The sequence below is a fragment of the Mustela erminea genome, chromosome 1 (genome assembly GCF_009829155.1).
Source record: "Mustela erminea isolate mMusErm1 chromosome 1, mMusErm1.Pri, whole genome shotgun sequence".
Taxonomy (NCBI): domain Eukaryota; kingdom Metazoa; phylum Chordata; class Mammalia; order Carnivora; family Mustelidae; genus Mustela; species Mustela erminea.
The window spans coordinates 2,583,157-2,606,707 of record NC_045614.1 but is presented as its reverse complement, the minus strand read 5'-3'; the positions used below and the strand labels follow the sequence as shown (position 1 = coordinate 2,606,707).

The 23,551-nt window shown below is 64.2% G+C and overlaps 2 protein-coding genes across 4 annotated transcripts in view; both read left to right on the top strand.

The window, feature by feature from the left end:
- PIP5K1C (phosphatidylinositol-4-phosphate 5-kinase type 1 gamma) overlaps nt 1–7,265 on the top strand; it is a 49,980-nt gene extending 42,715 nt beyond the window's left edge. Inside the window, exons 16-19 of one of the 3 annotated variants that reach the window (XM_032306136.1) lie at nt 67–181; nt 1,495–1,572; nt 4,121–4,204; nt 4,430–7,265. In XM_032306136.1, coding sequence (XP_032162027.1) covers nt 67–181; nt 1,495–1,572; nt 4,121–4,204; nt 4,430–4,432 — 280 coding nt within the window. In that variant the 3' untranslated portion in view covers nt 4,433–7,265. The remainder of the gene's footprint in view (nt 1–66; nt 182–1,494; nt 1,573–4,120; nt 4,205–4,429) is intronic. The other 2 variants (XM_032306137.1, XM_032306139.1) reach the window with 2 other exon arrangements.
- A 1,552-nt stretch (nt 7,266–8,817) lies between these two features.
- Nucleotides 8,818–21,530, top strand: CACTIN (cactin, spliceosome C complex subunit). The gene is made up of 10 exons (XM_032306135.1): nt 8,818–9,032; nt 11,430–11,910; nt 14,323–14,418; nt 14,889–15,034; nt 15,894–16,056; nt 16,139–16,253; nt 19,525–19,717; nt 20,314–20,436; nt 20,553–20,836; nt 20,942–21,530. The coding sequence occupies exons 1-10, from the start codon at nt 8,866–8,868 to the stop codon at nt 21,430–21,432; spliced, it is 2,259 nt and encodes a 752-aa protein (XP_032162026.1). The 5' UTR covers nt 8,818–8,865; the 3' UTR covers nt 21,433–21,530.
- The last annotated feature ends 2,021 nt before the right edge of the window (nt 21,531–23,551 follow it).

The window sequence follows — 23,551 nt, the reverse complement described above, 5'->3', positions numbered from 1 at the left end:
GGGCTGGGGCCCCGGATGCTCTTCAGAGCCCCACCCCAGGACTCCTGTGTCTGCGCGTGTCCCCAGGGTGGAGGCTTCCCCAGCCGCTGCCGCTGCGGAAGCAGAAACCACCAGCCAGGCCTCGGAGCCCGCCAGCCAGGCCTCGGACGAGGAGGACGCACCCGCCACAGACATCTACTTTGTAAGTTCCCCACGGCTCCTTCCGTCGCCCGGCCCTCAGCCGGACACCCACTCGTGCACACGCACACACGCATACATACACACATGCACACTCACAAGGTACTCTTGTGGACACAGTGCTCTCACTGGTCAACTCACATCCACACACTCTTGCACACCCAGTGTGCCCCTGCACGCATTCACACACGCGTGCACGGTGTGGGAGCGCCCTGCCCCTTGCCATCCGGGCCAGGCCACTCCGAGGCCAGGGAACTGCCCCGCCCCTCCTCCCCAGGACTCATGACCACCGCCAGGCCACCAGTCAAGGTCCTGGCTCTAGCCGTGCCACCACATCCCCTTAGGAAGCATTGGGAGTCCTCAAGCTCTGAGCTCCCCCGGGACCCCCTCGGTCCTGGGAAGACCCGGGGTCAGCCACCAAGGGCCGCAGACTGTGTGGCTCTTCTTCCCCCCCGGGGGCGGGGGCAGCTGGGTGGGGTCTGTCCTCTAGGAGGCAAGGGGACTGTGCCCTTCGCGCCGCCGTCCTCACTGGGCGAGGACTCATGGCTGCTCTGGGAATGGGGGGGGTCTGTCACAGCTGGAAGGGGCCCTGCCCCCAGGGACCCGGGACCTCTCTTCCAGGGCAGGGGGTCACCTCCCCCACCTTGCGTCTCCCGCAGGCAGCCAGGGTAGCTGGGCCGGGAGCTTGGTGCGGGGGGTGCAGGGGGACCACGGAGCCGGCAGGGTCCCATCCGGTGACCCCACCACCACCGCCGGACAGTGGGTCCTGCGGCTGCCTTCCTCGGATAGCCCTGCTCCGGGGTCACATGGCCTTATCCGATGAAGGGGACTGCCCGTCCTCCTCCCGGGCCTTCAGTCTTGTCTCTGCCCCCGTGGCCGGGTTGCGGGGGGCCCGATAAGGCTATAAGGCCACTGCTGCCTTACAGGTACCAGCACCCTGCTCTCTGTCTTGGGGCCTCTGTCTGGCCTGAAAGTCACAGGTGCACACACCATGTGTCCCCACACCCGCCGTCAGCTCCCCGTCCCTGGGGGCTTGGTTTGTGTCCCATCCTGTGGATCACTGTGTGAGAGGCCCCAGGGGGCCATGTCCTACGTGTGCGTCTGGGTCCTGACTCCGGAGTGGGCGGCCAGGCCCTGCGGGCAGCAGAGAAGCTAACGGGCTGCGGTGGGATCCCGCCACCCCAAAACTCCCCTCCCGCTTGGCCATCTGCTTACCTGCCCCTGCCCAGCGCCCTCCCCACCTAACCACCCGCTGGATTCCTGTCGCCTCATCCTGTGCTCTGTCTGCTTCCTCTCCCGCCCGCCCGGCCCGCCCAGTTCACCGATGGGAGGTACTGGATTTACTCTCCCCGGCGTCGCCGACTGCGGGCCGTGACGCTGAGCTCCTCAGGGACTGTAAGTGACCACAGCAGGCGTCCAGGGAGCCCATCCCCCGTTCCACCACCCGGGGCAGCAGGGAGCTGCAGGTTCTGGCTGTCCCTCGTCCTCTGAGAAGGGACTTGGGGAAAGAATCATCACGACCAAGGCTGGTCACGTGTCCCCCAGTGATGTCACTCGTCACTTAGGTCCCCCTGAGGTGGGCATTGCTAGGCCTGCAGGCTTACAGCCGGGGCTAAGGGGACCTGGCCGTGGTGGTGGGGTCTGCATCTGACCGCAGCCCCAGCCTGAGTCAGGGACAAGTTGGTGGACACTTGTCCTGTGTTCAGATCTGACTGCCGATGGCTCCCCAAGGGGCTTCTGCCCTTGGGTCAGCAAAGCCTAGCTCTTAACTGCAGGAGAGAGGAGATGTATTTCCATACCCACTTCACAGTGGGGAAACCACGATCTCAGCTTCCCAGGAAGCCCACAAGAGGGCACGGTTTAGAGAAAACATGGGTCCGAATTCCCAAGCCGCCCCTGTGTCCCGCAGACACCCATCTGCCCGTTGTGTTTGGGACTCTGTGTGGAGATCACGTAGCAGTGGTGTTATCAGAACCCGTTATTGTCCTCATGAGCAATAAATGAGGGGCCCAGAGAGGCCAGGTAAGCTGCCCAGAGCCACACAGCGCTCAAGCAGGCAGAACAGGTTGAACAGAACAGGCCTGGAGCAGGAGTTTCTCTTCCCAAGGTGAGGGACCTTGGAGGCTCACACCCCAACCCCAGATGCCTCTGAGGGTCACTGGGTGTCCAGCTTTGCCAAGCAAACCCAAGAAGTGGAAGCCACTTCCCCAGACGTTCCCACCGTGCTGTGTCCCACTGAGACAGGGACGCTACTCCCCTAAGATGATCCAAGAGCTGGGGACACACAGCAGGTCCTGAGAGCCCCTCCGGGGGGGAGCGGCTTATAAAGGCGGCCAGAGAGGGGTTGCTCCCGCCTCCGGGTGTGGGGAGGTGGGAGAAGGAAGGGCGGACAGAGGGCACACAGGAGCAGGGGAGCAGCAAGTGTGCAGGCTGGGTGAGTGCAAGCGGCCTGAGGGCCTGCAGTACTGGGGACATGTGTCTGTGGGTCAGCACGGGATTCTGGGTCCTGCTGCCCGCGATCCCTCCGTCTGTCGGGCTGGCTCTTGCAGAATTCAGGTGGAGACTCTCTTGTCCTAGTTCTGGCCCCAGAAGGGCAGCTACCAGGCTCTACACACGTGCTGTGGCTGCCCCATGCAGGACACGGGGTGTGGGCGGCCCCAGGCAGGCCCCATCCCTGGACTTCCAGGCAGGCTCTGGTTTTTGTGTGCTGTGACCCCTGTGCTGTGAGCAGGGCCCCTGTGCCCTGGTACCCGTCGGTCCGTGGGTGGACGGCCTTCGGGATGTGTGTGGCCCTGGGCCAGGTGCTGAGGCGAGAGTGAGCTACCCACGACGCCCAGTGGGTCAGGGGCCTTGTGTGGGTGCCGGCAGTCTGGCCCGGGAGGGTGGGTTCTGCAGTGAGAGCTGTAGGAGGGGCAGGGAGGAGCGAGCACAGAGGTGAGGAGGGCCGGTGGGGGCCCCAGGGGCAGCCAGGGCAGGAGTCCTGCGTTCACCGGGAGAGCATGGAGGCCGCCTACTGGTGCTAGTCCTTCATGAGGCTTGGATGAAGCCACCCGTGGAAAGGCGAGGCTGGGCATCGCCATCCCATGGAGGAGGGGCAGAGATCTGGGGGCTCATTAGGTGTGGCCTCCGTGGCTCTAGCCAGGGTGAGTGCCTACTCGGGCTGCGTACTCCAAACAGAGGCCGGGCGAGGTGGGTAGGTGCACAGGCGGTGAAGACGGGTGGCGGGCGGCGGTGATGGGGATCCCGGGGAAAGAGGAAGAATGAGAAGGGGGCTGTGGGGGTTCTTGCGGTGAGAACCCCCGGAGGGACAGGTGCTGGAGGAACGTGCGATCCCGCCTGCCAGTCTGACCCAGAATGGGGCCCATTTCCCTGATGCAGCCGGAGGAAGAGCAGCCCACCCTCTGGCCGGGCCTCTGTGACTTGCTGTCTGGGTGGCCGGGGCCTCAGTGTACCCCGGCGGATCTGTGCGTTTGGGCACTAGATGGGCCCCACCCTGCGCCCCCGACTGCCCTCATCACCCAGGCCCCCCAGGGGAGGGTCCTACGTGCCCTGCGCCAGCCCGCGTCCCCGGTGGCCACCGTGGCCACGCAGCCGGCGGGATCTGAGGCTGCGGTGCCGAGGGCCTAGCAGGAGGGGAGGGGACAGCAAGCGACCCCGCCCCCGCCCGCCCCGCTGCACCGGGCCCCGCCTGCGCTCCGCGCACCGCTTCCTGCCGCCCACCCCGCGCGCTGCCGCCGCTCCGCCCCGCCGGCCCCAGAGCGGTCCGGGTTGGGGGCGGGCCGGTCCGGGGAGGGTCGCGCGGGGGCCGAGCCGCCTCCTCGCTGTCCGCGTGGGGGTCCGCCTCCTTTATTTCTGTTTCTTCCTTCCTCCCTCTCGCCTGTCTCGCGCCTCCTCGCACCCCTGCTCTTCTGCGCGCTTCGTGCACGCGCGCCCGCCCGCCCAGCCCACCGATGAGAGGAGCTGGGTGTACTCCCCGCTTCACTATAGCGCGCACGCCCGCCCAGCCTCCGACGGCGAGAGCGACACCGTAAGTGCGCCCGCGGCGCGCCGCGCCCTGGCCGGGGGCTCGGGCCGCCCGCTCGGCCGCACCTGCCCCGGGACCGCCGGGGAGACGGAGGCCGGGGGCGCGCGGGCGGGGGCGGGGCGGCGGCGGGGCCGGGGCCCTCCCGGGAGGCCGCGCAGGTTGGGGTGCTGCCAGGCCGCCCCCCGCGTGCTCACCTGCGCCCCCCCCCGCCCACTTTGCCTTCCGCAGTAATGTCTATGCAGTCACCGACCCGGAGCCGAGCGCCCGCCGCCGCCGCCGCCGCCCTGGCTGCTTCCCGGAGGCGCTGCCCGCCCGCAGGACCTGGCTTCACCGCCGGCCGCCGCTCCCGTCGACTACCTATGCCTGTGAGACTGTGAACCTCCCTGAGTGTCCGATCACGTATTTATTTTGGGTCCTTACTCTTTGCACAAAGACCGCAGCACAGGTGTGCTTTTTTACAAAAAGATTTTAAAAAACAAAACAAAAAAAAAGGACGTGTCGGGAAGAGCGAAGCGAGTCCACTCCGACGCACGTCGGGCTTGTTGCTGTGTTTGCGTGTGTCTCCCTGAGGGGACAGGGCCTGCTGGCTCTGGGGACCTGTGCCCCGTGGCCTGCTCACCCCGGCTGAAATCCACACTCCGAGGTTGCCTCTCTCCTCTTGGATGGGCTGCCGCCCAGGAGGGACGGGCCCCCGCGCCCGCAGGCACTCCGGGCTCAGGTGTTCCGGGCCAGGCACTGGACGCATGTCCTTGGACGTGGCCAGCCAGTGGTCTGGGGGTGGCCCTCCACCCTGCCGGTGCCCGTGATCTCTCTGCATCTGCTTCCCACCACCTCACCTGCCAGGGGACTTGAGAGGCAGGAAAGGCCAGGAGGCCACCCCTCTCGATGGAGCTCAGGACTGTGGGCCTCTCTGCCCTCCCCACGCCCCCGCTTGGTGTCTCGAAGAGAGGGCCCAGGCAAAGGGAGGAGCGCTGGGCCCTCAGGCCGGGGGTGCTTCCGGAGAGCAGGGGCGCTCCAGTAGTCAGGCTGCTCAGATGTCCAGTAAGCGAGCCCCCTTCAGGACTGGGATGGGCTTTCTCTGTTTTGTTTTGTTTGTTTAAGGTGGTGACATGTAAGCAAGTTACAGGATAGGTGACAAAATTCTTTGTGGAAAAGAAAAGTCTTTTTGGTTTGTCATCTTCGACAGGAAGCAACCTCACCTCAGAGACCCTACTCAGTCCAGAGGGGACTATGGGAACTGACAGTCTGGCGGGGGGGGGGGGGGGGTCTGTCCTGCCCCCACAGAAATGCCCTCCCACCCCTGGAGAGGCGGCATAGCGGGGATGGTTCCCTCTGCCCGCTCTGAACCCCTCCCCACTCGCACTGGCCTGCTTGCGTGGGAGGAGGGGGAGCTGGCTCAGAGCAGAAGCTACAGCCGGAAGAATTTCTTCCAGCCCCTGCCTTCCTGGTGGAGAACCCACGGATCAGGAGTTTGATTTTCCGAGTCCCTCTTGTGGGTCCCTCGCCTGCTCTCACCTCCCCCCGGCCCCCGCACAGCTCATTTTGTGCACCTGGGGGGAGCCTGTGGGGCTGGCTGCTGTCTGTCCAGGCTGGCCAGGGACGCGCCAGCGTGGGGCCCGGGGAAGGCAGCCCTGAGAGGAGCCATCAGAACAAGGCTGTGGATGTCCCAAATCAGAAGCAAAATGACATCTTCTCCATCTTGTCGAAGGGGGCTTTGACCAGATGGCGGGAAGCATCCTCACCCGATTTCAGACGCTGTCTGTCTGCGTGCCCTGAGTCGCCAGTCTGTCCCACCCCTTCCCGCCGAGGAGGTGGCCGCTGAGCAGGCGGAGGTCCAGAGGTGCGTCTCAGGCCTTGATGACTGACAGGGACAACTGTGTCACCCACAAGCTGGCACTGGAGTTCCCCCGCTCAGGCCCCCAAGGCCAGATAGTCAGGCACGTTGCGAGTTCTGTCGGGGATGACCAGAGCCGCGCACACGTTCCTGGCACAGTGAGCCCATGCCTGGCGCACCTGCAGCCACTTGGAGCTTGAGGAGCAGGAGGGGAGCTCTGCCGGCTCCCTCGGGCTCTCCGGAGCGAATCACGGAACAGAGACATCGCTGGGATGCTGACTTGCCAGAGAAGTCTGCAAGCCTCCCGGATATCATGACGTTTCTATTTTTGTGCTAGTTGCTGAGACCCCTTGGGGGACCCGTTTTGTGTGGGTGGCATTCTTGGTCCCTTTTCAGAGAACTGTCACATGGATGCCAACATGGTCTGCAGACTGTGCCGATGGGAGTTGTTGGTTTATTATTTGGGGGGGTCAGGGGTCAGAAGGCAAGACTTTATTTATAATGTGTAGCAAATCCATGGCCTTTCCCAGGCTCCCCCCTCCGTCCCTGCCCCCTCAGGAAGGCTCTGGACCCACTCAGCTGTCGCCCACCCCCAGCATAGAAATCTAAATTCCTTCATGGCGACACCCTGTCTCCCTCCTGGTGCGTCTCAGATGGCATCTCGGAGAGCCTGGGATTGCTGAGCTGTGAAAAGTTCCGAGACTGACAAGCTGCAGCTTCCCGGGAGCCCCCACCAGCCTCCATTGTCCACCTGCCCTCGCCCCTCCCTCCACCACTCGGCTCAGTGCAATAGTCCCCTTCCAGTGGGGTCCCTTGCCATGGTACTGTCGCTGCAGCCCCTCAGTCCGCACCCTGGGCCAGCACCCTCCACCGCCTTTTCTCTGGTGGCTCAGTTGCATCGCCTGCCCCCCCCCCCCCCGCGCCCCTCCATGTCGTTTTTATGGTCGAACTGATTTCCAAACAACAAAACTGCAAACCTTGTGTGTCTTAATTCTCTCCGGGGGTTCCGTGTGCTCAGCCTCCGTGGTCTGGTGTGTGACAATCTGGAGTGCGGCCTCATCGGGCACAGAATGCCGTCTCTCAAACCCAGAGCTGTGGGCACCTCTGTAACCGTGCACCCCGCTGGCCCCAGTAACATATGCAGCCTCGGGCCCCTTCCCCCTCCCCACCGCCCCTCCTCCTTTTTACGTTGAAGAGTTCTCTCTAATAAAATCGGGTAATAAGCATCAACCTTCTTTCTCTTTGCCTCTGTGCGTTCTGGGGGTCTGCTTGGGAATTTAAGGACTGAATGAGGGCAGAAAGAAACCTTGGTCAGATTTAAAATAACAACAGTGGGACCCAATGCCTTGATAGCTGTGGCCACCTCCAGGTTCCAGTTGAGTTCAGAAAACGTTGAATAATCTCTGACATCAGTGCAGCCCGGCTCGAAAGAACACTGCCCAGACTTTGTATTGGTTTTGCCAGAGTTGCTCAAAGTGAGTAAAGCGTGGACCCCTTTTAAGGGGAAAACGCTTCTCCAGGATTTCCGACTGGAGAAACGCTGCATTGACAGTGAGGTCCCATCCCGAAGCTGGCCCCTGGAAACCCGGTTTTGTCGTGATGAGGAACAGCACAGCCCCTTTACAGGCCGGCCATGCAGAGATGATCTGGAATGTGCTTACTGTCCCACACTCACCTGCCCGTGCTCTCATCCGTACCTCTGGGTCTTGAAAACCACAGGGCCCACCTCCACCTGTCGGTTTATCCACATCCCGTGACAAGCTGGCTTGTTATGAACGGCTGCAGAGAAGGTCCTTGGAAATCCGTCCGTGCCACAGTGGCCTCCACACCAAGCAGCGGGCGCACCTAACCTTCAGGGTGAGGTCGTGAAGTTGTGTGCTCAAACACTTGAAGAGCTTGAACTGGAACATGAAGTACCATCCTCTGGGGTGGGCTGGGGGAGCTTTGAACAGCGACTCTGGGATCTTCCAGCTCTACCCGCTGTGGTCCTTCCTGGCCACCAGCCCAGCAAGGACTCCACATAACCACCAGCCCCCCTTCCTGCTTAAAAACCCTCCCGTGACTCCCCAGCACCCGCAGAACAGAGCTGAACCACCCGGTTCAGATCCCAGTTCCATGTTGCCTCAGTGGGGCTGTGGGAGGAGGGGACTGTTTATTAAAGTGACTTTACATCTCTGGGTCTCAGTTTCCCCATCTTTGCGGGCGATGCAGCATGGTGGTGATTCTGAAAGGCTGTCCAGCCTCAAGGCTATTCAGTCTCCCACCTGGCTTCCGTGCGCCGCCTTTTTGAGCGGCCTGGACTCGAACCCACGATCTCAAAGTTTCACCGCCTGGCTGCACCGGCCCAGAGACCTCGGCCGCACGGCTCGCCTGTCGTTGGCCCCGCCCCAAGTCCCCGCCTCCTCCTGATCCCGCCTTGGGGCCCCGCCCACGCCGGCTCCACTTCCCCTGGAACCCTCTTCTTCTGGGTCACGCCTCCCCAGGCTCCGCCCCGCTCGCTGTTCCTGGTTCTCTCTTGCTCCGCCCACAGCCCTTAGGGCCCCCTCTCCTAGGCGCGAGGACCGACATGGGGCTGCCCCTAGTACTGCCTGGAGGCCGAGGCCCCAATTCTGGAGAGGAGAGCCAGGCCGGAGTCCGTCACACGGGCCACGTTTGAGGGCAGTGGAGAGCTTGCGGGGCGTCGGAGCCCCTGCGGGATGGAGCAGCGAGACGGGTTTCCTTCTCCCGGCTCAGGCGCGGATGGGGCAGCCCGGCGCGCGCCGCAGGGGAGGAAGGCCCCCGGCGCGGGCCCCGGATATTTGTGTCAGCGCTGCCGCCACGGTCTCAGCTGATGGGTCGGGATACACGCTCGCGCTCGCGGTCGGCTGGTCGTAGGGGCCGCAGGCAACGGAGCGGGAGTCGGAGCCGAAGTCGGAGCGGGAGCCATGGGCGGCGAAACCGCCGGCGCCGGGACGACGAAGTACGGCGCAGGCGGAGGAGGCAGAGCCGAGAGCGCCGGTAGGGTGGCTGCGTGAACGGCGCTGGGGATCCGGCTCCCGCCCTCGGGGAGCCAGAGATCCTCGAATTAGTCCGAGAAGGCTTCCTGGAGAAGGGGGCGTCGGCCGAGAGTCGCCGTTAGGCAGCGAGGAGAGCGAGAGGCGCTCCAGGCAGGGTACCCGGTGGTTGAGGGGCAGTAGAGGAGCGTAGTGAGCGAGGCGGGGCGGAGGGGAAGTTGGAGAGGAGGTCGGGGCGGTGAGAAGAGAGCGGATCGTGCAGTTCTGTGTACCGCGGGGCAGGATTTGGCCGCTCTTCGGAGGGAAGTAGGAAGCCAAGGGAGGATAGATACTGAGTGATGTAGTCTGGCTTACCTGTGGAACTTCTTCCGGTTTTCGCGTGGGGAAGGGACTGAGGAGGTTGGCAGGAGTGACAACAGGCAGGAGGAGGATGGTGCGGTTGTCTAGGCAACAGATGGTGGTGGCGTTCAGAGCGGAGAGGCAGTGGGAGGCGCAGTGGGGAGAGGGCAGATTTTCTAAGTAGGGGCGACAACACCTGCTATTGGAAGTGGGAGTCAGAGGAAGGCGCTTTTGGTGACAGGTGGCTGGCTGGATTGACTCCTAGGACCTGGGTCTCAGCTTCGCCACAGCCCACGGTCGTGTCGTTTCGGACACCTGTCCAGGCTTGGCTTGAGTCTGCTCCAGCACGGAGGGAGCAGACAGTGCCAGGGACTGCCTTCCAGACCTAGGTCCCTGTGCCGACTCAGCCCCTAACTGGCGGTGACCCTCTGGCCGGTCCCTGACCCCCTGTGGTCCAAGTTTGCTCCTCTGTGTACTCATGACCTCCCTGGGGCTTCTCCTGGCACATCGTCTCCCACCCTGTCAGCCTGTTCACACCGTGGCCACAGTGGCTGTAGTTGATTGCCCTCTGTGTTTGAGAAAGGGGTCATCGCAACCCAGGACTTCCAAGAAGTTATAAGAAGCAACACGGAAATAACACAGACATGGTTTAAACCACGGCTTGGCAGCCTGCAGCCTGTGAGCCAAGAATGGTTTTAATGTTTTTTTTTTTTTTTAAAGATTTCGTTCGCGTATGAGAGCATGCGGACACGCATGCGTGAGCAAGGGGGAAGGGCAAAGGGAGAAGCAGGCTCCCTGCTGAGCAGGGACACCCCCCTCCGATGCGGGACGCTATCCCAGGACCCTGAGATCATGACTAAGTTGAAGGCAAACGCTTAACCAGCTGAGCCACCCAGGCGCCCCTGGTTTTTACGTTTTTAGTCGGTGAGGAGAAAAGTCAGAAGAGGAACGCTATTTCCTGACATGTCAAGATTTTATGAGATTCTTGAATACGTCCCAAGTTTTGGTGTGCGGACGTGAAAGCTTATTGGGGTCTGGCCATGGCCAGCTTTTCCCACCTGTCCAGAGCCGCTTTTGCTCAGCAGCGGCGGAGCGGCAGGCTCACGTCCTCGGCCGTCGGGCTCTGTACAGGGCAAGTTGGCTGGCTCTGCGGTGAGCCCCTGGCCCACTGTTTTCCACGTGGGCTCACGTGCAGCAGCAGTCTGTGGTCATCCGCGCATCTTTTGTATCTGCTGTTTCCTGATGTTTGAGTTACTGTGATCAGCCGCCCTGGACGGTAATTTGAGTTGGCAGTGTTAGTGAAGGTTGGGTCAAAGGTATAGTCTGCTTACAGAGACTCCAGAATAATTGGTTTCCATAGTATAGGTTTTTTGACGTGAGCTCAACAGCTGGAACACTTAATGAAATACAGAGACTTGTTCCTCTACACATTCGAAGGGCCCTGAGCGTTACAGAATTTGTCCTTATGGCTCGTGCGTTCCGTTGCCAGCTCACAGTGGTTTTGCCTGGCGTTTCAGTCCTGCGCGTCTTACTCCATTTCACTCTTGCCCATCCTGTGGGACCTTGTCCTATAAGTTCCCTCTTGTCACCTTGAACAGATCAGGTCCTCTGGTTTCTACATTTATAGCTCCGGCACCACCAGACCGTGGCCTTCCTCCCTGTCCTCACTCCCGCCCTCACGCCCCCTCATTCACACTTTCCACCTGGGCCTCCTGCTGCTTCTTGAACGTGCCACGTAAATTCCTGCCCCCGGGCCTCTGTTCTAGCTGTGCCCTCTCCGTGGAGCACTCTCTCCCTGTAGCGCCCTCCGCATTTCCTCCAGAGTGGCCTCCTCAGATCTCCATCTCCTGATGCTATGTCACTCTTCTTTGCACTGTGTTGTGTCTCGCTCTGTGTTTATTTGTTGATGTGAGCCTCTCAAAGGCAGGGACCGTGAGTATCACTGCTCGTGACTGCCGTGTCCCCAGAACCTACAACCTTCCCCGGCACAGCAGATGCTGTGGAAACATCTGTCACACGAAAGACTGGCAGGCAGTAAGCAGACCTGTGATTCCTTCCACAGGTCAGATTCGGAGGAAGAAAGGTGGCAGCGGCGAAAGAAGCAGAGCCCGAGCCCACTGCCGCCGCGCTGGCGCTCACAGGAGCGGTCCTCTCAGTCCGACTCCGATGACGGGCGGCAGGAGCAGCAGCGGGGCCGATGGGCCCGCCGGCGGCGGACGCGCTCTTGGTCCCCCGGCTCCTCGGCATCCAGCTCGGCCTCCCCAGCCCGCTCCCAGAGCCCTCGGGAGGCGGCGGCGGCCCTGAGCCAACAGCAGAGCTTGCAGGAGCGGCTGCGGCTGCGGGAGGAGCGGAAGCAGCAGGAGGAGCTGATGAAGGCCTTCGAGACGCCCGAGGAGAAGCGGGCCCGGCGGCTGGCCAAGAAGGAGGCCAAGGAGCGGAAGAAGCGGGAGAAGATGGGCTGGGGCGAGGAGTACATGGGCTACACCAACACCGACAACCCCTTCGGCGACAACAACCTCCTGGGCACCTTCATCTGGAACAAGGTGAGCCCGTCACGGTGCGCTCGTGTGCCTCTCGTGGTTTTGCCGCGTGCGCCTGTCGTGATGTCCGTTTTAGGACATGGGAGTTGGCGCTCACAGCACGCGTTCCCGGGCGCTGCTTGGCTGCTAAGAGTTTAAAGATTTCATTCGTGTATGAATCATCTACGTGCGCGTGTGCCCTCCCGGCCGCCGGCTTTTCCTGCGGAAACGTTCCTGTCGGCCAAACTCGCAGGTGCTGCGCCTAGAATACGGGGCTCGGCTCACCGTGGCTGGAGAGCAGGTTCTCGGCACTTCACGCCCGAGACAGCGTCCCAGTGGACAGGTGCTCAGCCACCTCGATGCTGACGCCTCACTCCCGGGTCACTCACCGCTAGCAGCGGTCCCGTGCCCAGGACTGAAAGCTGCAGGTTTTGTTGCCCAGCTGTGGAGGTCAGCTGCTGGTGGCTGCTGGGGACTCTTGGCTTGTGGCTGCTTCACCCCAGCCTGTGTTGTCTTCGTCACATGGCCATCTTGCCTGTGTGTCCCCCTTTCTTTCTTGTAAGGTCACTGGCCATTGGGTTAGAGCCCAGCCTCACCCCCTGTGACCTTGTCTTAACTCATTCCTTCTGCAGAGACCCCGTTTCCACGTAAAATCCCCTTCCCGGGTTCCGAGGTTGGGACGGCGACTCCCCTTTCCAGAGGACACGGTGTAACTATAACACGTGCCCTGTTCACTGCGGGGAGGCGGGTGGCCTGGGGTGGCGAGAGCAGCCGGGCACGGTCGGCGCCGTGACGCTTTCCCTTCGCCACGTGCCCTCGGACCTCTGTCTGGAACACACCAAGCCCATGCCACCTTCCCGCGGGCCCGCAGGCCCCTCCTCGCACCTCATTGGCTCGCCTTCCTGTGCACTTGCTGGTGCTGGGGGCCGTGGGGGCCGGCCCTGCGTCAGGGAGCTGGAGAGACGGAGCCCCTGTGGAGCCCGCAGCCTCCCGGGGGAAAGACTGTAAATGAGCAGAAGAGCCAAGTGAGCGGAGGAGGGAGGCTGCCGCGGCTGTGGCTTGAACTAGGCAGGCCCAGAAAGGTCTTGCTGCGGAGTGAACATCTAAACAGTCTGATTCCTAATGTGCGATTCCTGCCAGACTGAGCCCCATGGGGCAGTCTCTGTCCCCAGAGCTGGCGCGTGGTCGGCCGTCGGCGAGTGTCGAATGAGCGGGTTCGGGGTGGTTTGTACACACGTGCTTGAGCATTTCCCCACCAAGTCTCTCTTGGAGCCCACGCTGGCTTTGGGGAATTCACCAGGGAGAGCGTCATCAGCCCCTCCGGTGATAAGCATGTGGGGGCTCTGCCCCCGCTCAGCCCCGAGGCCTCTCTAGACAAGCCCATGGTTTGGGCAGCATCACACGTCTGTCCCCTCTTCCCGGGGCCGCCGGCCGGCAGCATGGGCAGCCCCCAGCAGGAACGGCGACGCGCGCGCCATGCCGGCCGGCGTGCCGCGTGCTCTGCGCACCTCGACTCTCCCCTATGCGGCCTCATCTGCGTCAGGCCACCGAGTTGCTGGCCCGTGGTCCCCTGCTCATGGGTGGCAGAGCGTGACCCGAGCCAAGGCTGCCTGGCTCCTCGCCCGTGCCCTAGTTGCTTTTCTCTGTGGCTGTAGGTGACAAGTACGGTCACCGTTAACACGGCGGCCTGGGCTGAGGCTGGGGAGACCAAGGAGCGGCCCAGGCGTCCTGAGGCGGCCCCGAGCCAAGCAGGCTCGTGTCCCACCAGAGGCACGTTTTCCTGGGCCCCGGGGTGTCCTCACACAGCCCGGTGGGCCCGGATGTGGCGGGGGAGCACTCATCTGTGTGTGCAGGCTTAGCGCCCGCTCAGGCAGGGACTGTGGGGGCTGTCCAAGGGCCTGAGGGGTCTCCAGCCCCGTGCCCCGAGCACCCTCCACCAGACGAGGACACACACAGGGAGGAGCCATCTGCTGTGATGCGCGGTGGCCCCAGAGCTGCCCTGGGCAGTTGTGCCTTGAGTCCGTCTCCTTCCTTTGCTGTCCTGCCTCCGCCCACACGCGGTGCACGTCTGAGCTGCTGGGGGCTTCCACCCCCCCGCCCCAAGCTGGCCCAGCAGGGCTTCCGTGTGAACCAGGGCGAGCGGTCCCCGGAAGCCCCCTGGGGCGGGCGGCTGCTTCCCCTGTGCACGGCAGCGCGCGCCTCACCCACGCTGGAGGCCGCTCCGGAGCGCTGCGCTCTCTCGTGTCCAGTCTGGGGGCACTAGGGGGGCAGCGTGTTCGGCGGTGGTCTGCAAGGCGCGGCCGTGGGCGGCTTACTTTTCTCATCTCGTCTCCAGAGACACCGCCCGGCCTGCTGGGTCTCCATCGGGATCTTGCAGGGGCGCCTGGGAAGGGGGGAGGCATCTGCGCTCAGTGGGCGTGTGCTTGGCGCTTCCAGGCCCTGGAGAAGAAGGGGATCAGCCACCTGGAGGAGAAGGAGCTGAAGGAGCGGAACAAGAGAATCCAAGAGGACAACCGCCTGGAGCTGCAGAAGGTGGAGTTGCCCTTGGCCCGTCTCCGCGGGGTCCAGAGCCCTTCCCTCGCGACGGCCTGAAGGTCAGGCGAGACCTAATTGGCTTACACAGAAAGTCCAGGGGAGCTGGCTGGCTTCAGGCACAGCTGGATCCAGGGCTTTGGGCAGTGCCTCCAGCAAGCTGTCTCCCTCCACCTCTCCGTTCTGCTGACCCCTGGGCTCTACTCTCAGACACTTCCTTCCTGGGCACCAGAGGGACCCTGGCTGCTGCAGGCAGCTGTGTCTCCCGCAAAAGGACTCTTCCTCTGTCTTAGGGTCTGCATGAAGCTTCTGGCCTCCCTGACCAATCCAAGCCCGGGGCCGGTGGGCTGGGGCCGCGCCTGGGTCATCTCCCCATCACCCAAGAGAGTACAGGGCAGGACCCACGAGACCCCCTTCTGGCGGTTCTGGCCTGACTCTACCCCCCACCCCATCCTTCCGGGCGCCCCCAGGTGAAGCAGCTGCGGCTAGAGCGGGAGCGCGAGAAGGCCATGCGGGAGCAGGAGCTGGAGATGCTGCAGCGGGAGAAGGAGGCGGAGCACTTCAAGACGTGGGAGGAGCAGGAGGACAACTTCCACCTGCAGCAGGCCAAGCTGCGGTACGCGCCCGCAGACACGCTGCTGCCTCCGCCACCCCCCGCCCTCATGGGCCCAAATACGGGGGCCCCGTGTGCCCCAGGGCCTTTGTACATGCTCTTTCCGGTGCCTGGAGCCTTCCGCTCTGGCTGGGCCCCCTTTCCCTTCAGGTCTCCCCCAATCACCTCAGAGCGTCCCTCCCTCGAGCCCGTCTCCCCGTCGAGTCGCGTGCGAAGGAGACGTCTGAGCGGTCTCTGCCGCGCGTAGTGCTGCTGCACCAGCGTCAGGTGCTAGACCCCGAGCTGGTGTGGTCCTCTCTCTCTGCCCCCAGCCCCCGAGTGTCTGCTCATCAGGCCCCATCACACACGGACTCAGGAGCGCCTGAGGCCACACAGCGGGCGTCTGAGCCCCAAGCCTGGCGTGTGTGCCCGGGGAACCCGGTCTGCCCTCTCTGGCCTGCCACTTCTGGCCGCACCAGCCCCCAGGGCTCGGACCTGCCTGGTTCCAGGCGCCCTCGGGTTGGACCAGCCTCAGCCTCTGATGCGCCTCTCCACGGTGTAGCACTGAGGCTTTCATTGCCCGCCCCGGCAGCCCGTCCGCTGGGAGGGGTTGTCCCGCCTGCCCCTCCGTGTTTCCCCGCCCTGCTCCGCTCCCACCGGCTGCTCTTCACGTGCCGCGCTTGCCGGGCTCCGGGCTTGGGTCTGTCACCTGTCTCGCTCCTGTGCCTGGTACCCCCTCTTCCAGGAAGACTTCTTTGACCACCACGGCTGCAGGCCTGGCCCCTCCCCCGGCTCCCACACAGGCGCCTCCTCCAGGGCAGGGTCTTCAGGAGGGGCCGGCGCGCACCCTGGGCTCAGACGCCACTTCCCTGCTCCCTGGCAGCTCTAAGATCCGCATCCGGGACGGGCGGGCTAAGCCCATCGACCTGCTGGCCAAGTACATCAGCGCCGAGGACGATGACCTGGCTGTGGAGATGCATGAGCCGTACACCTTCCTCAACGGCCTCACCGTAGCGGACATGGAGGACCTGCTGGAGGACATCCAGGTACCGGCCGGCCCCGCTGCTTGCGCCCGGGCTCCCGGAGCAGCCCTTGGCGGCGCTCAGCCCCCTGCACGTCCCTCCCCAGGTGTACATGGAGCTGGAGCAGGGCAAGAACGCGGACTTCTGGCGGGACATGACCACCATCACGGAAGACGAGATCGCCAAGCTCCGCAAGCTGGAGGCCTCGGGCAAGGGCCCCGGTAACCCAGGGCTGGGGCAGGGGAGCCAGAAAGTGCCTGGTGGGCTCTCGGGCACATGGGGCTGCGTCTGCAGGGAGCTGCCTTGGTCCAGTGCTCCCTGCGTGTCTTGGTTTCCCCATGTGGGGTGTCCCTTGCTCTCTGGAGGCCTCTTCAGGAGCCACCAGGGGGCAGCAGCAGGTGCTCCGGACTGTGAATGGGTGGGGGCTCAGAGCCCAGCGTGGCCCCACCGGCTTCCTTTAACCGCCCGCCCACTTTCCTGGGAGTGGCGCCCCCGGGGTTGGTTTGTTTGGGTGTCAAGTTTTTGCTGGAGACTGGGTGTGTTTGAGCACGACTGGGGCTCAGCTCTGACCGTCTGGGAAGTCCCTGGAGCTCCAGACCCTTCCGTCTGATGCTCTCCGTCATTCACTCCCTTTCCCCGGAGGCGGCCTCACACATGAGCTCTGAGGGAGTGAGCCCAGGAACTGGGTTTCTCGTACTTTCTCAGGCAGACACAGGCCCCCACCCGTCCTGTGTCATGAGCACCCCCAGTCGGGACAGCCGCAGGTGTCCCCATACGTCCCCTGGGGACAGACTCGCCCTGGGTGAGAACCACTGTTCCCGAGGCTTACACCGACTGCATTCCTGCCCCTCGAGGCCACCGCTTCAACAGCGCCCGGTTCCCGGGGCCTCATGGGCTGTCCTAGGCTCCACCGTCTCTCAGGCCTGGTGGTGGCTGAGGACACGCGCTCTCCCCTCCCCCAGGCCTGTTTGCTCAGACGGGGTGGGGGGCTGGTTTCCTCTTCTTAGGAAAGGGAGGAATGTCTTTCATCATCTCTGTAAGTGCTGATTTGTTTTCCTGCGTCCTTGTCCTCTCGGCAAGACGCGTCCTGTAGTGACTTCAGGAGAAAGAAAAGGGAATTCTTTGCTCTCAGAGATGTATGAGGAGGCATTTCCTTTGGTGGCAGTGACCTGGGTCTAGAACTCTGCTCCCAAGGTCGCTGACCAGGGCAGGTGTGGCCCTGAGTGCGGATCCAGCCCACCAGGCGGCGGCGACTTCCTGGGAGCGCAGTTGTCCCTTTTGTCCCCTGGGGATGACAAGACTCCTTCAGGAGTGCCAGGTGGGAGCATCAAGGAAGTGGTTGTCGTGCCCCGGAAGCCGTGCTGGCCCCTGTGCCCAGGGGTGTCGCGCTCGTGGCCGCTCGTGGCCGCCGCGGACCCCAGGCCTTCTCAGGCCCCTTTCTCCTTGTCCCTGTGTCCTCTGTGTCCCTCGCCCCGCCTCCCGCGGCTTCCCTTCACTCTCTTGTGCTGGAGCTGAGCTTTCTGTGACCCCACATCTTCCCTTCTTGTGCTCTGTGCCCTCGTCTCGGTGGGGCGCATCCTCCAGGAGTTTCTGGCGGAAAGCAGGATGTTCTTGGACGTCACGCGCATCAGGAAATGTGTTTCGCCTCCCCTGTGGCTGCGGGCAGCAGGGCCCCGGCTAGAACTCGGGGGGTAGGGCCTTCTCCGTCAGACGCCGAACACCTGACCCCACTCCCCCCGCAGCTGGGGAAGAGCGAGGGCCGCCTCTTGTGTGTCTCCCTTCGCACAGCTCGCCTGCCCCGAGCCCCCAGGTCTCTGGCCGGCTGCCGCTGCGCTGGGCTCCCTCACTGGTCGCCCCCTTGCGTGGCCGCTTCTCTTCTCCCAGGGATGGCCGAGGCCCTGCTGTCTGCTTCCCCTCCTCGCCTGCTACAGCAGGGGTCCCAGCGGGCTCTGGCTGTTCTCAGAAACGAGCTTGTGTTTCCGCGTCTCCCTTCAGCATGATTTCCGAGAGGTCTCTGCTCCTCTGTTCTGGAGACCCGCCAAACACTGTGCGTCATCTTTACAAATCAAGTTGTGCTTATTTTCTTTCTCTTATCGGTAATTGGGACGTTCCAACTGTGTGATAAGAGTGGGCGTCTGCGGCGGGCCCCCCACTACCTTTCGCTGTGGGTGCTTCCCATGGTGCTGCCCTCTGTCCTGAGCACTGTCCCAGAGTCTCCAGTCAGTGGGCTGGAGCCACTCCAGCCCCCGTCAGGAGCCAGCCGGGCCTTGTGCGTTCGGGACCCGGGACCTGGCTTTCTTCAAGCCGTGTGGCAGAGAGGGGCTCCTGCGGGGGCCGCGCTGGCGGTTGCTGGCTGGGTGGGTCGTGAGTTCCATGTGTGTGAATGCGGGATGCGGCCCCGCGGGCAGGTGGGAGTGGTCGCTGAATTCAGTCCTCTGGTCCCGTAATGTTTCTGTGCCTGTCACAGACTCAGCCAGAGTCTGGGACCTCCTGGGGACCCGCAGCTGTCTGGCAGGGGGTTTGGGTCTCTAGGTGCTGATTCTCGTGCTGGTTGGCTAGAGGGACTTGGGTCTTCTGTGACCGTGTCTGACAAGCCGCAACCCTGTGTCCAGTGGGAGGGCTGCCAAAGCTGGTTGTTGAACAGGGGGCTTGTGTTGCTCGTGCACCCCTGCATTCGTCAGCAGCTGCACATCAGCTGCAGGCCCGGCTCGGTGCCAGAGAGGCAGCGTTCCGAAGCCCCACGAGGTCCCTGCCCTGGGGAAGCCACAAATCAGGCTTCCAGGCCAAGGGGAACAGTCTGGGAGGCAAAATGGACCAGGAGGATCATGTTGCTGGTGGGAAGCGACACATGTGCAAAGGCCCTGTGGCAGGGCTTGGTGTCTGCTGACCAGTGAGGAAGCTGGTGTGTCAGAGCAGGTAGAGTCAGGCTGCGCCCATCCCCTCTCAGGGACCTCTCCATCCAAGGGCGCAGGACATGTCCCTGGGCTCCCAGCCCGTGACGGATGCAGGACAGGGGGACACGCTTGCCTTGGGGCAGTGTTAGGATTTTGCAGAGCCCAGGAAATGACCAACTCCCCTTACTGAGGGAAGAGTCAAGCCCAGAAATGGTGACCCACTTCCCCAAGGTCACCAGCCGAGGCTGACAGAGCAGGGTCTGAGTTCCCCGGGGTCGGGCGGTCAGGTGCTTCCTCTTTGCTGTTGCAGTGCGGGTGGGGGTGGCAGGCTGTGGGTGGCAGGCCGAGGCGCTCCGACTTGGCCCAAGGGTTGGACCACAGAGAGGCTGGAAACACCTGCCTGGCTCCCCTGATCCGTGGAATCAGAACCATCCCCGGGGAAGGTCTGTGGCCCAGAGTACCCGTCACGTGTTAGACGGATCCAGCCAGAGGCGGGGGTGGCTGGGAGGAGGCAGGACCCCAGGACCCGAGGAAGAGCAGTGTGGGCAAAGGGCAGGGTCTGGCCCCTGCCCCGAGCTGAGCGCCCCGTCCCCCGCAGGGGAGCGGCGAGAGGGGGTCAATGCCTCAGTCAGCTCCGACGTGCAGTCGGTCTTCAAGGGCAAGACGTACGGCCAGCTGCGGGTCATCTTCCAGGGCATCGAGGGCAAAATCCGGGCCGGGGGCCCCAACCTGGACATGGGCTACTGGGAGAGCCTCCTGCAGCAGCTCCGCGCCCACATGGCACGAGCCAGGTCAGCACCGCCTGGCCCTGCAGGGATCGGGGGCCCCGGGTGGGGCTCGGGGGGCCCGGCCTCCAGCAGCATCTGCCCCTGTCTCTTGGGGTCAGCAGACACCGAGCAGGCCCTGAGGCCACCCGCCTCCTGCCCACCCCACACCCTCTGTGTACAAATTCTCTGCGAGTTTGGCTGCTCTGTGTAAACACAGCGCTTGTCTGCAGCGAACCGGGCGAGGCGGCTCCACGTTCATTCCCCCCTGCCCGCCTCCTGGGTCCTGTTCAGCCCCGGCTTGGTGGCTCCCAGGGCACACGCGTCCCCGCTGTGGGGCCCCTCCCTTCCCAGCCCTGGAGGGCTTCCCAGACCCAGCTCCCGGCAGGGTCTGTGACCTGAGTCCCGTTTTCTCGTTGCTGAAGCGCGGCCCCCAGCGGCACCCCCTCCGCGGCCATAGACCTGTGCAGCCCCCAGCACCCTCTGTGCTCCGCAGCCTGGAGCGTGAGGACGCGGCCTGGGCAGGCGCCGCTTGTCGCTCTCCCTGGCTCCCAGGACCCTTGCCTTGAAAGGGGGTCAGGACGAGGGCTGGGGCGGGGGGTGACCGCCAGGCGGTGTTGCAGGCTCCGGGAGCGGCACCAGGACGTGCTGCGACAGAAGCTGTACAAGCTGAAGCAGGAGCAGGGCGTGGAGAGCGAGCCCCTCTTCCCCATCCTCAAGCAGGAGCCCCCGTCACCTGGCCACAGGTATGCGGCCTCCTGTCCCCACGCCCCTCCTCAGCCAAGGACCTCGTCGGGGCCCCGGGCCGCCTGGTCCCCAACCCGCTGCAGTCCGGCCCAACCCAGCCCTCTCCCTTCCGCAGCTTGGAGCCCGAGGACCCAGCGCCCACCCCGCCCGGGCCCTCGTCAGAGGGCGGCTCCGGGGATCCTGAGGCCGAAGGGGCCGTGCCCGCGGAGGGCGAGGCAGATGGGGAGGCGGTGCTCATGGAGGAGGACCTGATCCAGCAGAGCCTGGACGACTACGACGCCGGCAAGTACAGCCCCCGGCTGCTCACGGCGCACGAGCTGCCGCTGGACGCGCACGTGCTGGAGCCCGACGAGGACGCGCAGCGGCTGCAGCTGTCCCGCCAGCAGCTCCAGGTCACAGGTGCGGCCGGGGGGACCCACGCTGTCTGCCCCCCGGGGTGGGGGTTGGGGCAGGGACAGGGCCCTCCCCCCACCCCCAGCCCCACTCACTGCGCCCCCCCGGCAGGCGACGCCAGCGAGAGCGCCGAGGACATCTTCTTCCGGCGGGCCAAGGAGGGCATGGGCCAGGACGAGGCGCAGTTCAGCGTGGAGATGCCGCTGACGGGCAAGGCCTACCTGTGGGCCGACAAGTACCGGCCGCGCAAGCCGCGCTTCTTCAACCGCGTGCACACGGGCTTCGAGTGGAACAAGTACAACCAGACGCACTACGACTTCGACAACCCGCCGCCCAAGATCGTGCAGGGCTACAAGTTCAACATCTTCTACCCCGACCTCATCGACAAGCGCTCCACGCCCGAGTACTTCCTGGAGGCGTGCGCCGACAACAAGGACTTCGCCACGCTGCGCTTCCACGCGGGGCCGCCCTACGAGGACATCGCCTTCAAGATCGTCAGCCGCGAGTGGGAGTACTCGCACCGCCACGGCTTCCGCTGCCAGTTCGCCAACGGCATCTTCCAGCTCTGGTTCCACTTCAAGCGCTACCGCTACCGCCGGTGACTGCGGGGCCCCTCCCGGCTGCTGCTGCTGCCGCCGGGCCCGGGCGGGACCTTCCCCTCTCCCAGCAGTGTGGGGTGGGAGGGGAGTCCCGGAGAACCTGCCCCGGAGCGATGAGTGGGCAGGGACCCGCGTCCAGGGCCGACCCTACCCCCGGCCCTTGCCCGGGCTGGCCTGGTGCTGCCACGGGTCCGTGTCCCCCACTCATCCCGGGTGGGCATGCATGACCCCTCTGCCATCGCGTCCAGCAGCACAGGACCTGCGGAGATGCTTTCCGTGTGAGGCGCCAGCACCCCCACCTGGCCTGGGTGCTCCCCTGTGTCGGGACAGCTGCGTGCCTGGAGGCCGCCGCTCGACCGGCCCGAGACTGCCCTGGCGTCCTGCGGGTGGCCGAGCTCGGCTGCGGGGCTGACAGGTGCGGCCCCCCCACACCCACATGCGGCCCCAGGACCGTGGCTTCTGACACCTGGTTCCAGAGACGGTTCCCCCCCCCGAAGGGGGGTGACCCCCGGCGCCGGCTCCCCTGGGGGCCGCACCCACGTGCCCTTTTCCGTCTGGAAACATTTTAGGTTGTTTCTCTAAAATGACTTTTTTTAGGTGGGGGGAAATATCTTATTTTCATTGAATAATTTCAACTCATGAAGTTGCATGTTTTTTTAATAAACACTTTATTTTAGAATATTTCCAGAGTTCTGGAAATGCTGCGCAGACGGTCTGGAGTCGCAGGCCCTGCCACCACAGGCGGTCACATTGTCCCGTCCTCTGTGGGCGCAGGACACACAGCACAGCCGGGGCGAGAAGACCTTTAACCACAGCGCTTAAAACTCGTCCGTGGCCGTCCCTCGGGAAGCCTCCTGCCGTCCGCAGGTGTCCTGGGCTTTGCCTGCCCGAGGCCTCGCGTCCCCCTGGGGGTGCCCGGCCGGCTCGAGCGCAGATGCTGGGGGCTGAGGAGCTGCTGTCCCAGGCCAGGGGATGGCGGCCTGCGGTCACGTGGACGGGAGCTCTGGGCCAGGAAGGGGGTCGGGGACGCTGCTCGGCCCCCCACAGGGAACCGTCCGGCCCGGTGTCCGTGGCCCAGACTGACCGTCCCCGGGCCACCGGGCGCCGCCAGCCCTGTGTTAGTCCTATCCCAGGAGCACCCGGCGTAGCCCGGCCTCTCCTTTGGCCTGCCTCACCTCACGCACCCACAGCAGCAGCGGGGACGTGGGTCTGGTCGAGGAGCCTCCGAGCCGCGAGCCGGGGCGGCAGCTCACCCACCCACAGCAGCCCGGTGCGGGGCAGGACGGCGCGCGGAGCACGTCCTGGCCCTGCCCCACCCTGACGCACGTCGCTTGCCCATCTCTGACTGCCCGGACCACCTTCGAATCTTGGGTGTGTCTGCACAGTTGGTACCAGGTGACCTCTGGGCCGCTGCTCTGTCACTGCACACAGAGCAGGCCCCTGGGTGCGGGGCTGAGTCTGGGGCACACCCAGGAGGCCCTTGAGCGTAGCCCGGCACTTGGTCACAGGCTGGGTAAGGTGGCGGCTGTGTCCCGGCACCGTCCAGCTTTACGCAACGTCGTCTGTGTCCGTTTGGGGCTTCTGAGGCTCGCAGAGACCCACATCTTCAAGCCTAGAAAGTGGTGGTCGGGTTAGAGCCTGCAGCCAGGGGAATCCCACCTCCCAGCTCGCCGCCCGTGTCCAGCCTCAGTTTCTCCACCTGCTCCCAGGAGAGTCCCAACTCCGTTTCTGCAGTCCCCGAAGGGTGTGGACCCCAAGGGAGGCAGCTGCGCCAGGAGGGGGAACCGTGTGGCTCGCCAGGTGCATGTTTAAGCCGGGATACCCAGTCTGAAGGGCCCAGACACCCCAGACCAAGGGGTTAGGCTGCAGCAGGGGGAGGCATTGGGTCTCAGGGGCCCAGAAGTCACGCAGAAGGCTTCCCAGAGATGGGGTGCAGGAGCCGGACTGGGCGAGGCAGCGTGGGGCTGCTGGGCAGAGGAAAGGCCCACAGGTGCTCCCGGGGAAGGGGGCCAGCGGGGTGACAGCAAGCCCAGGGGCTGGACTCTTCCCAGTGCCCTGAGGAGCCAGAGAGGGCAGGTGATCCGGACAGGGCTGTGAGCTGGGGTCAGGGGCGACCCTTGAG

What these genes read in the sequence shown, in the direction of transcription:
- CACTIN (XM_032306135.1), top strand. Translation starts at nt 8,866, where the DNA reads ATGGGTCGGGATACACGCTCGCGCTCGCGGTCGGCTGGTCGTAGGGGC. An exon ending in CTGCAGCAGGCCAAGCTGCG is followed by an intron (nt 15,035 to 15,893) that starts GTACGCGCCCGC and finishes GCTCCCTGGCAG; the next exon opens with CTCTAAGATCCGCATCCGGG. An exon ending in CCCCCGTCACCTGGCCACAG is followed by an intron (nt 20,437 to 20,552) that starts GTATGCGGCCTC and finishes TCCCTTCCGCAG; the next exon opens with CTTGGAGCCCGAGGACCCAG.